This window comes from Nicotiana sylvestris, chromosome 1, assembly GCF_000393655.2.
Source record: "Nicotiana sylvestris chromosome 1, ASM39365v2, whole genome shotgun sequence".
In the NCBI taxonomy this organism is placed as follows: Eukaryota; Viridiplantae; Streptophyta; class Magnoliopsida; order Solanales; family Solanaceae; genus Nicotiana; species Nicotiana sylvestris.
In genome coordinates, this window is record NC_091057.1 from 55,035,739 (window position 1) to 55,051,406 (window position 15,668).

The 15,668-nt window shown below is 36.7% G+C and overlaps 2 protein-coding genes across 2 annotated transcripts; one reads left to right on the plus strand and one right to left on the minus strand.

The window, feature by feature from the left end:
* Positions 1-4,123: 4,123 nt before the first annotated feature.
* LOC104220632 (uncharacterized) lies at positions 4,124-5,917 on the plus strand. The gene has a single exon (XM_009771530.2). It carries the CDS (start codon positions 4,374-4,376, stop codon positions 5,688-5,690), a length of 1,317 nt encoding a protein of 438 aa, XP_009769832.1. The 5' UTR covers positions 4,124-4,373; the 3' UTR covers positions 5,691-5,917.
* Positions 5,918-7,430: 1,513 nt separating this feature from the next.
* LOC104220631 (BI1-like protein) lies at positions 7,431-10,456 on the minus strand. The gene is made up of 4 exons (XM_009771529.2): positions 10,025-10,456; positions 8,220-8,333; positions 7,958-8,115; positions 7,431-7,843 (listed from the first exon to the last, which is right to left on the minus strand). The coding sequence occupies exons 1-4, from the start codon at positions 10,284-10,286 to the stop codon at positions 7,637-7,639; spliced, it is 741 nt and encodes a 246-aa protein (XP_009769831.1). The 5' UTR covers positions 10,287-10,456; the 3' UTR covers positions 7,431-7,636.
* Between the last annotated feature and the right edge of the window lie 5,212 nt (positions 10,457-15,668).

The following is a 15,668-nucleotide window of genomic DNA, read 5'->3' on the forward strand; positions in this document are numbered from 1 at the left end:
TAGAACAAATATTAAACAGCTTATGCACCTTGTTTACCAAAACATTAGCGCTTGCATCTGTGAGCTGCAGTTGCTTGCTTATGGAGAAAGAAGCAATCACCGTATTTTGAGTTGATTTGATAAATTTAGGTTGGCATCGCTGGCCCGCTTCATCTCTTTGGAGATTTTCTTCCCCAACTGCAAGAATAGGAGGCCGGAAATCCTCATCGTTGTCATCCAAATCCGAATTGTCCATCTTCTCTTTTGCTTGAGTTAGCAAAACTTTAGTACCTTTATCAATTGTGACTTGTACTGCTGCATCTTCGTCCTCAACCTCCGGTTTAGTAGCATCAGCTGTTGGTATCGTTGTTTTATCATCTACAACACTAGTTTCCCTATCCAACTGTTTTTCAAACACTTTGTGGGCAGAGTTCAGTTTATTGCAGTCTGAGTGTGGATTCCAGAATTGAGGCGAGGGCGTTCTGGCCATGGCACTCCCTGGTGGAATAGCTGCAGCTCGTGTTGGACAATAGTCCACTGTGGTAGGCTTCTGGAGAAAGGCTAAACGACTGTCAGGTGCTTCACGCCTCCGAGTTCGATAATGGATAAACAATTTTTCCACGAAATGATCCCAATCAGCGAGTTGTTTGTTTCGATATAACCAACAATACCAATCCAAAGCCTCTCCATCCAAATATAAAGAAGCGAATGACAATTTATGATCTGGAAAAACATTATAGCGTGTGAAATATTGCTCTACCTGAAATACACACGCCGCAGGATCATCACCGCTGAATCTGGGTATTTTTCACCGACAGAGCTTCCATGGACGAACGCAACCCGAAGCGAGACTGATAAGCGGTCGGAGCCATTTTCCCCACCACATCTTGTAACATACTCCGAATCTCAGCGATATCCCTTGAAAAGGAATCCGTCACTTCCTTCACAGACGCATCAACGAGAGCCTTGAGTTTGAGTTTTTGGTCCTCCATTGAATTGAAGACCTCTGGATGAAATCACCAATGTAACAAACTGGATATCACACGCAAACCAAGTGACTATATTACTCACCAAACGAAATTACAATAACTAAATAGCAATAAAAGAGTAGAAAATAACACTAAAGAAAATAGAGAGTAGATGAGGAGAGAAATTGCAATTTAAAACTAAGAAGAAAGGGGATGAAAAACTAGAGAGAATGGGATGAGAGAGACTGATCGAGGTTTCAACATAATTGGCATAATGCTTCATTCCAAACCGGTAGTCCTTTTTAACCACTTGCTAACTGGACCTGAATCTCAAATATAATTGAGAAACTTTCAGAAACCACTATGTTTTAGTGGTTATTAGCTAGTTGTAGCTATCATTTACTATATTACTTCCTATGGCTATTTTTTCAGGTTTTAGAGTGTATTCGATGTATTTAAGCTATTGTATTCATGAATACAGTAGCATTTCTAGGCGTGAAACAGGGGATTGCAGCTAGAAAGATTTTTGTATTCAACTGTATTCGACTATATTCACGGCGTGAAACAGGAAATTATAGCTAGACAGATTATTGTATTCGACTGTATTCACGATATGTATTTGTGAATACAATAACGTAAATAGTGCAATTCATGGTCTATTCAGCTATTTTTAAACGAAAAGTGAATCAATTAACATAATAGAATCCTAATATAACTCAACAAACTCAATTAAAATATGTTGGATATTTTTCCCAGCCGAAAAATACAACAAAAATAGAGCAATTTGAATACATATATACATCTGAATACATAAACTATATTAATTAAAAAAATATATGAAGACATTCATGGAATACAACGAGATAGTGAATACAATGAAATACATGGAATACAATAAGATACATTGAAATACAATGAAAAAAAAAAAAGACAATGAATACAATGAAATATATACATGAAAATGCAGCGAGATACATTGAAATATATTAACAGAATCTTCAAGTTGCTCAGCCCCAAACTCCGTCGTCTTTGTTCAAGAACAACCCTATCTTGCTATTGAATTTCCTTCATGGAGCAGAAGAGAACGCGTTAGCTATTATACAAAGCATTGAGAGAGAGAGGAAGTGTGGCCAACACATGATTGGTCTCGGTTCATTGTCTCACGCTGCCAGGTAACAACCCAACGAGCCCATTCTACCATCTGATTTACAAAAGAAGAGTCTTCAATGAGCAGCGAAACCATATTCAGCTTGCAAGTGCATCTCCTTTGTTTAGATCTAAACTTCAAGAGGCACCATGCCTTCCCCGAGCACAACCATATGAAGAGATTGGTACCTGAAAACTACACACCAATATTAGGGCAAACACTTGAAGAAAAGAAACTCATTTCAAATCTCTCATGATTTTTACCCGTTGAATTTCGGATTTGCTATGTAGTCCTTGTATTTCCACTATTATACAAAGCGTTCAGAGAGAGAGAGTGGAGAAAAATCCGAAAGAATGAGAGAGAAAAATAATACAAAGCGTATTTTATGGCTTAAGGGTAGGAGGGGACCATAAATAGATATTTGGCTATTAAAAATTAAAAGATAGCTATGAAATATATTTTTTTAAAAGAGTATTTATTTAAAATAAATAAGGTATCAACATTTGTTATAGGAGGTAACTAATCCAATATAATTTTCTAACATTTCACTGCCAATAATCTCAATTGACCCGATCTCATTCATATCTTCTAGCCTGTGGGCCTTTATACTTGCTTCACAACAATAACTTATGAAATTTATTTGGTGCAACTATAAAAGTATACATTTTCTTAAGTTGAGCATAAGGACTAATGACTGAGGACTTTTGTTTTTGTAGTTTTTTCTTTATTGAGTTAGCTATATATGGTAAATATTTTTTATATTTACGATTTTACACTTTATAAACTTCAGACATTGTTTAAGCGAACATAAAATTAAAAATTTATAACTAAAAATATTTTTGGGGCCCCAAAATCTAGAAGGCTTAAAGCAAAGGCTTTATAGCCACCTCTGTTGTGTGTGGGTCTATATTTGTGAAAACTTTTTAAAAAAAGTACAAAATTAAAAAAAGCGATTTAAAAGAGGACATTCCGTTTAGGGGTGTCAATGAATATTTGAAAACCGATTAAACCCACCGTATCGCACCGCACCGAACCGATTTTTAGGTTTCTTTTAAAGAAACCAAAGGTTTTTATATAAATCTATAATCGTACCGATAATTAGGGTAGATTTTTTATTTTATAAAAATAAACCGAAAAAATACCGAACCGTATCGAATAAATTTTACATGTGAAAAATATATTAATATAGTAAGTTTAAAACTAATAAAGCATTAAATTTTTCATTAGGCCTTGGAATTATGAAAACTGCTACAAGCCAATAAATTAAACTCAAAATACTAATTCCTAAAACCTATTATGCTACTTATACTTAAACTAAGTTATTTCAAGTATCTTTATTAACAAGACATAAAGTATTGTAGCGATTATGAGTAACAAACTACAATGTATTGAATATGTTTCCTTTCATATAATTTAGACTTATCTTTTTGAATATTTAATATAGACTTTATTCTTGAGTCCCAGTTTGGTTAATATCTTTCCACTCGTGTGATTTATATTTTCTTTGTGTTTACTTGGTTTTTTTTACGTTGCTGTCGAATAGTTGTGCATCTATACTCTAGCCATCTTTCATGTTTTTTAATTCATCACTCTTTAAACAGTAAAAATATCTAGAGAGTTTTGCTAAGTCTTATAAAAGAATGTATGTTATTGCATTCTACTTTTACTTATGAATTTTACATGACATTTAAAAAAATATCGAAAATTAACCGAATCATATGGATACCGAAATGAAACCGATATGATTGGAATGATTTCGAAAAATCTAATTTTGATTATAAATAATAGAATAACCGAAAAATTAATACAGTACAAATTTTATAAAATAACCGGCCGAACCGGACCATTGACACCCCCCTAATTCCGTTAAACTTCTTGAATTTTTGCCGTCTACGTATTTGGTAAAGAAACTAAACTTTGAGATTTCGGGGCAAAAATAGAAAGATCTCTCATCCAACCAGAATAAAAAAAGAAAAGTTAAAAATAAAAACTTGTCGGTGGACCATTCTCTTCTCCTTCTTTCTTTTTTTATTTATTAGTTACCAAAAATAGCATTTCTTTATTGTTTTCGTTACGGAACTCAATTAAGTTAGTTGGACAAGCATGTTGTACCTTGCGCCTACTTAACAAATCCCTTTCATATCTTCTGTACGTCTCCGCCGCCGTTGCGAATTTTCCGGCGAAAGTATAGGCCTATAGCGCTTGTCCAACACGCGCCTCTGCTACAGCAATATAAATATCATATCACACTTAAGTGTTAAAAATTTCTCCTTTTTCTCATGGATTTCTTCAAATCTGTATTCGCCGATGATCCAGAAGAACTTTCCGATTCCGAAAACGCCCCTTCTTCTCCATCAAATTCTCAATCTCAACCCGAATCCCCAAACCCTAACCCTAATATTCCAGCCATATCAGACGCATGGACTTTCGGTTCGAGCTTGTTCAAAACCATAGCATCGAAATCCGAATCCGTGATGCAAAATTACCGCCGCGAGCTCGAAGAGTTCAGCTCCGGTTTGAAAAAGGAAACCGCTACTATCCGTGAAGTTGCTAGCCGTGCCGTTAAGGACTTGCCGGCTCGGCTTGAATCTGGCGCCGCTGTTGCACAGGAATCGCTCGAATCGGTTGGTCAAGCGATCGACAATATCGGCTCCACTGTAACAGAGATCATTGCTCACGGTAAGGACTCGATCCTTGTTAATGATTCTGATAGCGAATTATCTGAAAATAGTACTAGTAGGAGTTTAGGGAGAACTAGTAGTTTAGAGCAAAATTTGAACTTGGATGCAAAACCTTATAGTAGAATTGATGCGACGATTCGAGCGGTTCAGTGTGATGCGAAAACGTATTGTGAAGAGCCAGAGGATTCGAGTGATTATAACGAGTGGAAATTGGGATTTGTATTGGAGGAGAAGAGCGGGGAAATTGAGGATTTGATTAAGGAAAATGGTGTAATTGATGAGATTTATAGTGAGGTTGTTCTGCATAGGATTGACCGGGAGATGTTCTGGAGCCGATACTTTTACAAGGTTTATAGAATAAGGAAAGCAGAAGAAGCACGGGCGAGGCTTGTGAAGAGAGCGATCTCCGGTGAGGAAGAAGAGGAATTGAGTTGGGATGTTGAGGATGAAGATAATGAGGATACGGAGGGGACCAGCCGTGTTGCTAGTGAAGATGTTTTGAAAGAAGAGATTCAGAAGAAAATGGATTGTTTAGAGGTTGAAGACGAGGCAAGTAGATCCGTAAGCGGAGAAGATGAGAAAGAAAAAGGTCTAGAGACGAAAAGTGATGACGGGGATGAGAAAGGAAGTTTGGAAGGAAGAGTAGATGATGCTGAATCGAGGGGTGATCGGGGTAGTTCAGAAGGTAAGAATGATAACAGTGATTTTTCAGTTATTTCTAGCCAATTATCTTCGCACGAGGGAGATGATCTTGGGTGGGATGAGATCGAAGATATTGGAAGTGGTGATGAGATTAAGGTGCCCGAGAGAATGAGCCCAAGTAAATCTGATTTGAGGAAGCGATTGACTGCTGCTGAGGAGGAGGAAGAGCTGTCATGGGATATTGAGGATGATGATGAAACTGCTAAATCATGATAATGCTCCTTGTCTTGTGAAGTTGTTATTTGCTCTCGGCTAGTATTATGGTTTACTTTCCAAGTGTCCATTGCAGAATATAGCAGAGGTGGTTTTTTATGGCTTTATAAGAATAATGTATATATCATTTTTCATTTTTTTAAAATTTAAGCAACTGTATCTGCCAACTGCTACTTTTGGTCTATTCTCTCTGTTAACAGAAAATTCATATTGTGCTTGGATCTGCATCTGAAACCTCTAATCTTTGGAAAAACACTTTTCCTTTTTTATTTTTTTCTTTCTTGAAATGGCATATACTGAATGTGATATCTGATGTGAACTTGCAAGTGCCTTCTTTTTTTTTTTATGGGTGCGAACGTGCAAGTTTCTTGACGCTTTTGAATCTCAAAGTCTACCTATCATTGATGCAGCTTAGTGCTCCTAACAGCATACGCCTGCAGTTATAGCATTTTATTTTGGATCTGTACCTTCCCTTGGATTTGCATTAGTATCGGGATCCTTGTTTTACGGCCCTAGAGCAATTCCTTTATTGTGGCTGTTAAGGTCAATTATGTGAATGGCCAAGTTTTTGTTTTGGCCAAAAGTGTTTTTTTATTTTTTATTAAGGTGTTTGGCCAAGCTTTTTGATAGAAAAAAGTGCGTTTGAGTAGAAACAGAAAAAAAGTAACTTCTCTCCACAAACACTTTTAAGAAAAATACACTTAGAAGCACTTCTTAAAAGCTTGGCCAAACATTGAATTGTTGCTCAAAAATATTTTTCAAATTAATTATTCAAACACAAACTATATCTTATCAAAAGTACTTTTGAAAAAAACGTTTTTCATAATATGCAAAATTTAGAAGCTTGACGAAACAGGCTATAAGTCCCTACATATACAATTTTCTTGAGTTGTACTTTGCCTTTTCCTTTTTTACTTTTACGTGAAATAATGCCTTGTAATTACGGTGTTCTGTGATGCAAAAAATTTGGTGGAATTACTCCACGGTTGAGCTTTTCCTCGATTAGAGGCTTAGTTCCTTAGTTATCGTAAGCTAAACTATATCAGTAAGCTAGAACAGATCAGTTAGCAACTTAGCATTGACCTTCTCACCGTAGTTATCTTCCCCTTTGGCTTAAAAGAAAATTGAACTCTAGTGTTATAGTAATAACCTTTTTGAATAAGATGCCATAGTTGATTTGGAAGTACCGTGCTCTAGATGCAATGGCAATTCTATTTATTTTGCTTGTGATGTTTTATCATATTCCCTTTTAGGCTGAATTGCTAGCGAGTTCCTGCATATGGCCACATACAAGTTGTTGCAATCTAGCCACATACAAGTTGTTTCATATAACGTCGCACATTTTGGGGGTAAGAAATATCATTAAATGTTCATGACAACTGACAAGGGGTATCTACCTCTAAAAAGCATTGTGCTATTTTCTTGGTTTTATTCCCAGCCAGTATGGTTACCCGCAACCCCCTAAAGATGAAGCATTAACTAGATTACCTGAGCATCAACGTAAGAGCTGATCAGTAATTGTGTAAGAGACAGGGATCCTCAAGTAACCTGACACTGCTACGCTCACACGTTTAAAGGGAGTACAATGCGAGGAGGATTTATAAGGATAACTACATCCTACAAGCTGAAAATTTGGGCATTCAGCACCTCCATATCTACTTATAGTAGGCGCAGAAACCTTCCGCATACTCGGTTCAAAAATATACTGATATGTTTGAGCTCTGCAAGGCCGATCAGAAATTGTGCAACATCAGTGATACTTTATTTTGAACTTCGGGAAATTGTACTTGACACCATCAAAACATTGGAAACTTTAACACTACTTACAAGTAATATACGAGTAGAGAGACGCACGATCTATCTGCATAATTCTTAAACAAAGCAAAGCAAAGCAAAATTCTTAAAATTGTTAAAAACAAATGCGCATCAGGTGACACTCCCTGCACCTAGTTGTCTCCCTGCCTCAGAATCCGCAGAATGGTTAAGAACAGGTTCAGAATATCCAGGTACAGAGTGACGGATGCCCAGATGTACTCATCATATGTGAACCTCTTAATCAGGTTGTCTGTGTCATATACAATGTATCCACAGAAAATTATAGCACTGACTGCACCGATAAGAGCATTAGTTGCGGATCCTAGAGGGAAGAACATCTGCACATGGGCAAACTATCATAAGTCACAGCTGCAAATAGGTCATATAAAAAGTACTGCTATTTTCTCATATTGGTTTCCAGGCTAAGGAGCAGAAGGAAAGGTTAAACCAACCTGCATGAATCCAGTCAGGATAAGTACAAAGAGGCTAGTAAACAGTATTGGACCCAGATAGCTGAAGTCCTTGCCCTTCCTAGAAGCCCAGAATGTGTATCCAGTCAGAGCTGAAACTACAGCTGATGTCAAGATCAAAGCTTCAAGGACAATTTTTCCTGTAATTTCAGAGCAGAGTATGAGCAAATCATCCAAGATGTGTATGAAGAAGGCCAAACAAATGCCAAAAAAGAAAGCTTCATAAAGTAGAGAAACTACTCACCATCAGTATTAGCGCAGCTTACACCAACCGTGAGACTCAAAGAAGCAGTGAAGAGGCCAAGGAAAACAAAATTCAACGGATGCTTTTGCTGATATACATGCAAGGGCCACAGCACTGCACAGATACAAACTATCACTGGTCTAGCCTCTAGAAAGGGGAAGCGAAGTGCAGACAGGTTGAAACTTTTGGAAAATTTGTTATGAGTGAGATCCAGAAGCATCAGATCGCACATCAAGTACAAAATGCGAAGAAACCAAACAGGGTTGTCTACACTATTAACACCAAACTAACCACTGTAACCTCAAGTTTCCTCCCTTTTCTCAGCTAATTAAGCTCTATTTAGCAACAACATATAGTCGAAGACAGTTCTGAAAGGAGAAACAAATGAATGCACTATCTGTGCAAACAGATACACTGGAGCAGATAAAAACAGCAATGGAATTACTTGCAAAATTGAAATTCACACTGGCCAGCAATCACAAAACAAAGTACAGGAAGAAATCTCAAACCTTCAGGTTGCATCATTGACTGGACACCATAAGGAAGAAGAATAATCTAAGTGACTAAGGGTACCAATTTGGAAAACAGATATCAACAGTTATATGCCAATTATACACATACAAATAAGAACCTGGTAGATCGCAACTCTTAATATAAGCATAAAGAAATGTGATGAACTTTTTGATCAAAATATAATGCACACAAACAATCACCGATATGTTGCATTTGACACCCATACCCGTGAAGAGAATTCTTTAAAGCCACAATTCAGAAATCGGAGGGATTTAAAATATCAAAAGTGACATATATATTGATTTGTAAAAATTTATGCTATTGGTGTAATTTAATTGGTTATAACTAACAAGTTACTACTTTATTTTTTAGGTTACTATATTGATCTTGCTACAAAGAGTTAGATGTTATTTTAGACAGGGGCGGTCTAAGGGTAAGACAAATGAAGCCATTACCTTAGGCCTCCAAAATATTAAGGGCCCAAATTTTAAGTACTCTGTTACATATATCTTATGTAAATATTATTAATAAAATATTTTAAAAGGTTTAATTAAAGTTATGTGGTTGAGTGATAAATAACGATAAATTTCTCTCTCATTTAATGCCATATTTTCACTTATCACAAAGTTCCGAACTGTGACGTGCACCTAATTCACACATCACGCACTCTCATTTAATGCCATATTTTCATTTATGGCAAAGTTACTGTGACATGCACTTAATTCACACATCACGCATTGTACACTTACCACTAGGCCAAAGTCCTAGGAGTTTGCTTTGTATCTCATTATTATATGGATTTTATAAAAGGAATTTAAGGGCCTTTTAATATATTTTGGCTTTAGGCCACAAAATCCGTTAAGCCGCACCTGATTTTAGGCCAGTTTAACCTGATAGGTAAAATACCTACACTACTATACAACATGGACGCATAGAACATGAACTTGAACAAAACAACCTAATAGATGACATGATTTTCCCAATCAAAGACATAATTTATGGTGAAACGATGGATCGCAAAATTCGCTCTAGTCATAGCATAAAAAAAAGGAGACAGAATTTACCTAGACTTATAGATCGTAAAATACGCTCTAATCAAAGTACTACAGCGATGAATTATCCACAATACAAAGTACACAAGCAATCACCAAATTTTAGATCATTATAGCCTCGAGAGTATTTTAAAAGGCCAACGATTTAGAAAAAGAATCACCGATCGCACCTAATAGAAACAAACCATGAATAAAAGAGATAAATTTAACCGAAAAATGAACAGATCTAGGGTTACTTACGGACAAAAGGAAGGAAAATGAGGACTAGAAGAAGGCCAGAATTGCCACGGAGGAGATCGTTAATAGGCGCGTAAAGAACAGTAACGGCGGAGACGACGGTGGTGAGGAGAATCTGAGCGGCGAGAATACCGTAGACTTTACGAATAAAACCCCAACGCAACTGATTTTCGCCATATCCAAGACCTGGATATAGGGTTCCTTCCTCTATATCACCTTTGATTCCCACATCATTTTCTGTGCTCAAGCTCGTGAATCCGTACATCTTCGCTATCTAGTTCTCTCTCTCTATTCCTCTCTCAACAAAAAAATAAAGGTAGTTGTGGAACAGAGAAAGAGTGTAATATTCGTCAATTTTTAGATATTTGCAATTGAGAAAATGATTGTAAAATAAAAGTTTCTGTGATGTTACTTGAAGTTCTCTCTCCACTAAAAATATCACAATATTTTTCTGTTATAAATATATTATATTATGGATGTTCATTTAGTATTCCGTTGTAAATAAGCTTCCTGAAGAAGCTTATTCATATGGGACTCCACCGTAAATATGTTTATCTATTTAGTACTATATTGGAAATAAGCTTCCTGAAGAAGCTTATCACTTCGGTACCCGGTTATGGATAAACATTACCCCCAGTAGAAGTTTATCCATACCGGGTATAATAGGCTTATCTTTTCAGTACCCAGTTATGGATAAACATTACCCCGGTAGAAGATTATCCATACCGGATATAATAAGCTTATCCATTCAGTACTCCGTTATGGATAAATATTGCTCTCAGTAGAAGATTATCCATATCTGGTACAGCAGCAGCTTACACAGCAGCTTGTAACAGCTTACACAGCAGTTTGTAGTAGCTTACATTGCAGCTTGTAGTAGTAGCTTACACAGCAGCTTGTAGTAGTAGCTTACACAACAGCTTATAGTAGCAGCTTACAGAGCAGCTTCCTTTCTTCTATAAATAGAAGAGATTTCAGTTCATTATGTACATCAGTTTGAATTCGAATAATATATCAATTTCTCTCTATACTTGTCTTTACATTATAGTCTTTATTTCATAACACGTTATCAGCACGAACCTCTACCATCTCGAGCAAATATTTTGAAAGTATCTGAGGTAAGAACTTTCTTTTCCTAAATAATGTCAAATCTTTCTAAACTTGAATTTGTAACCCTGGATATATCGGGCAAAAGCTACATGTCTTGGGTGCTTGATGCTGAAATTCATCTTGATACGATGGGTCTGGCAGACACCATCAAGGATAAAAACCAGGCATCAAACCAAGACCGTGCCAAAGCAATGATATTCATACGCCATCACCTTGATGAGGGCCTGAAAATGGAATATCTCACTATTAAAGATCCAGTCATACTGTGGAATAATTTGAAAGATAGATATGACCACCTGAAGATGGTCGTTCTTCCACAGGCACGTTATGATTGGACTCATCTAAGGCTACAAGATTTTAAATCTATCAGTGAGTATAATTCTGCTATGTTCAGAATTATTTCCCAATTAAAATTATGTGGTGATAATATTACTGATCATGATATGTTGGAGAAAACTTTCACCACTTTTCATGCCTCGAATATGCTCCTGCAGCAGCAATATCGAGAGATGGGATTTAAAAAGTATTCTGAACTTATCTCACATCTTCTTATAGCAGAGCAACATAATGGGCTATTAATGAAAAATCATGAAAGTCGACCTATTGGTTCTTGTCCATTCCCTGAAGTGAATGAGACGAACTTCCACCAAGCTAAACGTGGAAGAGGTCGTGGCCCCAGTCGTGGTCATGGCCGTGGTCGGGGAAGAAACCCCAATCATGGTAATAATAATGCACCAAAGAAGCCTCCTCACCACCAGCAGTGGAAAAGGAAGGAACAAAAGCATGAAGCGGTGCAAGCGCCAAATGTAGAAAATGCATGCTATAGATGTGGAGGAAAAGGGCACTGGTCACGTACTTGTCGTACGCCAAAGCACCTGGTTGAGCTTTATCAAGCCTCCCTGAAGAAGACAGAGAAAAATGCTGAAGCAAATTTTATTTCTGAAGATAATTTAGACTTCATGCATTTGGATGTAACTGATTACCTTGCACTCCCAGAAGGAGAAACAAGTCATGTAATCGGTGGTGAATCTATAGAAATGTAAATATTTTAATTTTTGTTGTTTGTAATAGATAGTATGGTTATGTAATTGTTGTACATAAATAAAAGTTATGTTTTGATAATGATATTTACTATAATATATTTTATTTATGTTATTTTGAAGAATATGGATAACCCTCAAATTATGTTTGGATCAAAGACAAATCATGAAGATATGTGTGTTATTGATAGTGGAACAACACATGCCATATTCAACGATCAGAAATACTTTTCTTATTTGCATAAGGAAAAAGCAAATGTTTCAACAATTTCTGGTAATATAAGTTTGATTGAAGGCTCCGGAAGAGCCATAATATTTCTGTCTAAGGGAACAAAACTTATTATAGACAATGCATTGTTCTCCTCCAAGTCCCGAAGAAACTTGTTGAGTTTTATAGATATCCGCCGAAATGGGTATCATGTAGAGACAATAGATGAAATGAACAGGGAATATCTTTGTATTACAAAGAATATTTCTGGCCAGAAATGCATTGTAGAAAAGTTACCAACTTTATCTTCTGGCTTATACTATTCAAAAATTAGTACAATTGAAGCACACTCTATCGTAAACCAGAAGTTTACGGATTCAAATACTTTTGTGCTTTGGCATGGCCGTTTGGGCCATCCCGGATCAATAATGATGAGACGAATTACTGAAAATTCGAGTGGGCATCCATTAAAGAACTTGAAGATTCTTACAAATGACGAATTTTCTTGTGATGCTTGTTATCAAGGAAAAATGATCACTAGACCATCACCGATGAAGGTTGGTATTGAATCCCCTGCCTTTTTAGAGCGTATACATGGGGATATATGTGGACCTATTCACCCACCAAGTGGGTTGTTTAGATATTTTATGGTCCTAATAGATGCATCTTCAAGATGGTCTCATGTGTGCCTACTATCATCTCGCAACCTGGCGTTTGCAAAGCTATTAGCCCAAATAATTCGATTAAGGGCACAATTCCCAGATTATCCTATAAAGGCCATTCGCCTTGATAATGCTGGAGAATTCTCATCTCAAGCTTTTGATGATTATTGTCTATCAGTTGGGATAAAAGTTGAACATCCTGTAGCTTATGTTCATACTCAAAATGGCCTTGCAGAGTCATTTATTAAACGCCTGCAATTGATAGCAAGACCACTACTTATGAAAACAAAATTGCCCACCACTGTTTGGGGCCATGCTATCTTGCATGCAGCATCACTTATCCATCTCAGACCGACACATTATAATAAATATTCTCCGTCACAATTAGTTTTTGGTCATGAACCAAATATTGCCCATCTACGAATTTTCGGATGTGCTGTATATGTGCCAGTAACACCACCACAACGTAGTAAGATGGGACCACAGAGAAGGATAGGAATATATGTTGGGTTTGAATCACCCTCTATTATTCGCTATCTTGAACCATTGACAGGAGATTTATTTACTGCTCGATTTGCAGATTGTCGGTTTGATGAAACAAATTTCCCACAATTAGGGGGAGAGAAAAAGGAAATCAAAAGAGAAATTGTGTGGAAAGTTTCATCATTATCTCACTTTGATCCCCGTACCCCTATATGTAATCAGGAGGTCCAGAAGATCATCCATTTACAGAATATAGCAAATCAAATGCCAGACGCATTTACTGATTTGAAAAGGATAACTAAGTCACATATCCCAGCAGAGAATGTGCCTATCCGAATTGATGTCCCAGTAGGACCATCTACTAGCATGAGAGCTAGTGAACCTAAAGCACGCCTGAAGCGTGGTAGGCCTTTGGGTTCTAAGGATCGAAATCCTCGAAAAAGAAAATCGACAAATGATCAAAACGATACTATGAAGGGATCTCCTGAAGAGACCCAAAATCTGATTAGTTCTGAGATTCCTGAAGAAATCAATGAACCCGAAGCTCATGTGAGTGAGGAACTTTTAATAAGTTCGAACGGTGATGGGATTAATTTAAATCGATTTGAAATAGTGGTGGATAATATTTTTGCATATAATGTTGCACTTAATATTATGCAAGATAGTGAGGATCTTGAACCTCGATCTGTCGAAGAATGTCGACAAAGATCTGATTGGCCAAAATGGCAAGAGGCAATTCAATCGGAATTGAAGTCACTTGCTAAAAGAGAGGTCTTTGGACCAGTAGTCCAAACACCTGCTGGTATAAAACCAGTTGGTCATAAATGGGTTTTTGTGCGAAAAAGGAATGATAAAAATGAAGTTGAAAGATACAAAGCTCGCCTTGTTGCACAAGGATTCTCACAACGACCTGGAGTCGATTTTGATGAAACATATTCACCTGTTATGGATGCCATAACATTTCGATATCTCATCAGTTTAGCACTACATGAAAAGCTTGAAATACATCTAATGGATGTAGTTACAGCTTATCTGTACGGTTCACTTGATAATGAAATTTATATGAAAATTCCTGAAGGATTTAAAATGCCTGAAGCAAAATCTCAGGAAATGTATTCAATCAGATTACAAAGATCTTTGTACGGTTTAAAGCAATCTGGGCGCATGTGGTATAATCGCCTTAGTGAATATTTGCTGAAAGAAGGTTACATAAATGATGTTATTTGTCCATGTATTTTTATAAAGAAAATGGCATCAGAATTTGTTATACTTGTTGTTTATGTTGATGACATAAATCTTGTTGGAACTCCAGAAGAGCTCCAAAAGGCAATTGAATATCTTAAGAAAGAATTTGAGATGAAAGATCTTGGAAAGACAAAACTTTGTCTTGGTCTGCAAATTGAATATTTAGCAGACGGGATCTTTATCCATCAATCTGCCTATACAGAAAGGGTCTTAAAACGCTTTTACATGGACAAAGCGCACCCATTGAGTACACCAATGGTTGTTCGATCACTTGAAGTGAATAAGGATTTGTTCCGACCTCCAGAAGAGGACGAGGAACTCCTTGGTCCCGAAGTACCCTATCTCAGTGCAATTGGTGCACTAATGTATCTTGCTAATGCTACAAGGCCTGACATAGCATTTTCTGTTAATTTACTAGCAAGATATAGTTCTTCTCCTACACGAAGACATTGGAACGGGATTAAGCATATATTGCGATATTTAAAGGGAACTCTTGATATGAGTTTGTTTTATGCTAACAAAGATAGTGCAGACCTTGTTGGTTATGCAGATGCAGGTTATTTATCTGATCCCCATAAAGCTCGAATCTCAAACCGGCTACGTATTTACATATGGAGGTACTATCATATCATGGCGCTCCACAAAGCAATCTATTGTTGCTACTTCTTCAAATCACGCTGAGATAATAGCTATTCATGAAGCAAGTAGGGAATGCGTATGGTTGAGATCAATAATTCATTTTATTCGAGAAAAATGTGGTTTGGAATGTGAGAAAAGACCCACAATTTTATACGAAGACAATGCTGCATGCATAGCCCAATTGAAGGGAGGATTTATAAAAGGAGATAGAACGAAGCACATTTCACCAAAATTATTCTACACACACGATCTTCAGAAAA

What these genes read in the sequence shown, in the direction of transcription:
- LOC104220632 (XM_009771530.2), top strand. Translation starts at nt 4,374, where the DNA reads ATGGATTTCTTCAAATCTGTATTCGCCGATGATCCAGAAGAACTTTCC.
- LOC104220631 (XM_009771529.2), bottom strand. Translation starts at nt 10,286, where the DNA reads ATGTACGGATTCACGAGCTTGAGCACAGAAAATGATGTGGGAATCAAA. An exon ending in AAGCTGCGCTAATACTGATG is followed by an intron (nt 8,116 to 8,219) that starts GTGAGTAGTTTC and finishes CTGAAATTACAG; the next exon opens with GAAAAATTGTCCTTGAAGCT. An exon ending in TCCTGACTGGATTCATGCAG is followed by an intron (nt 7,844 to 7,957) that starts GTTGGTTTAACC and finishes GCCCATGTGCAG; the next exon opens with ATGTTCTTCCCTCTAGGATC.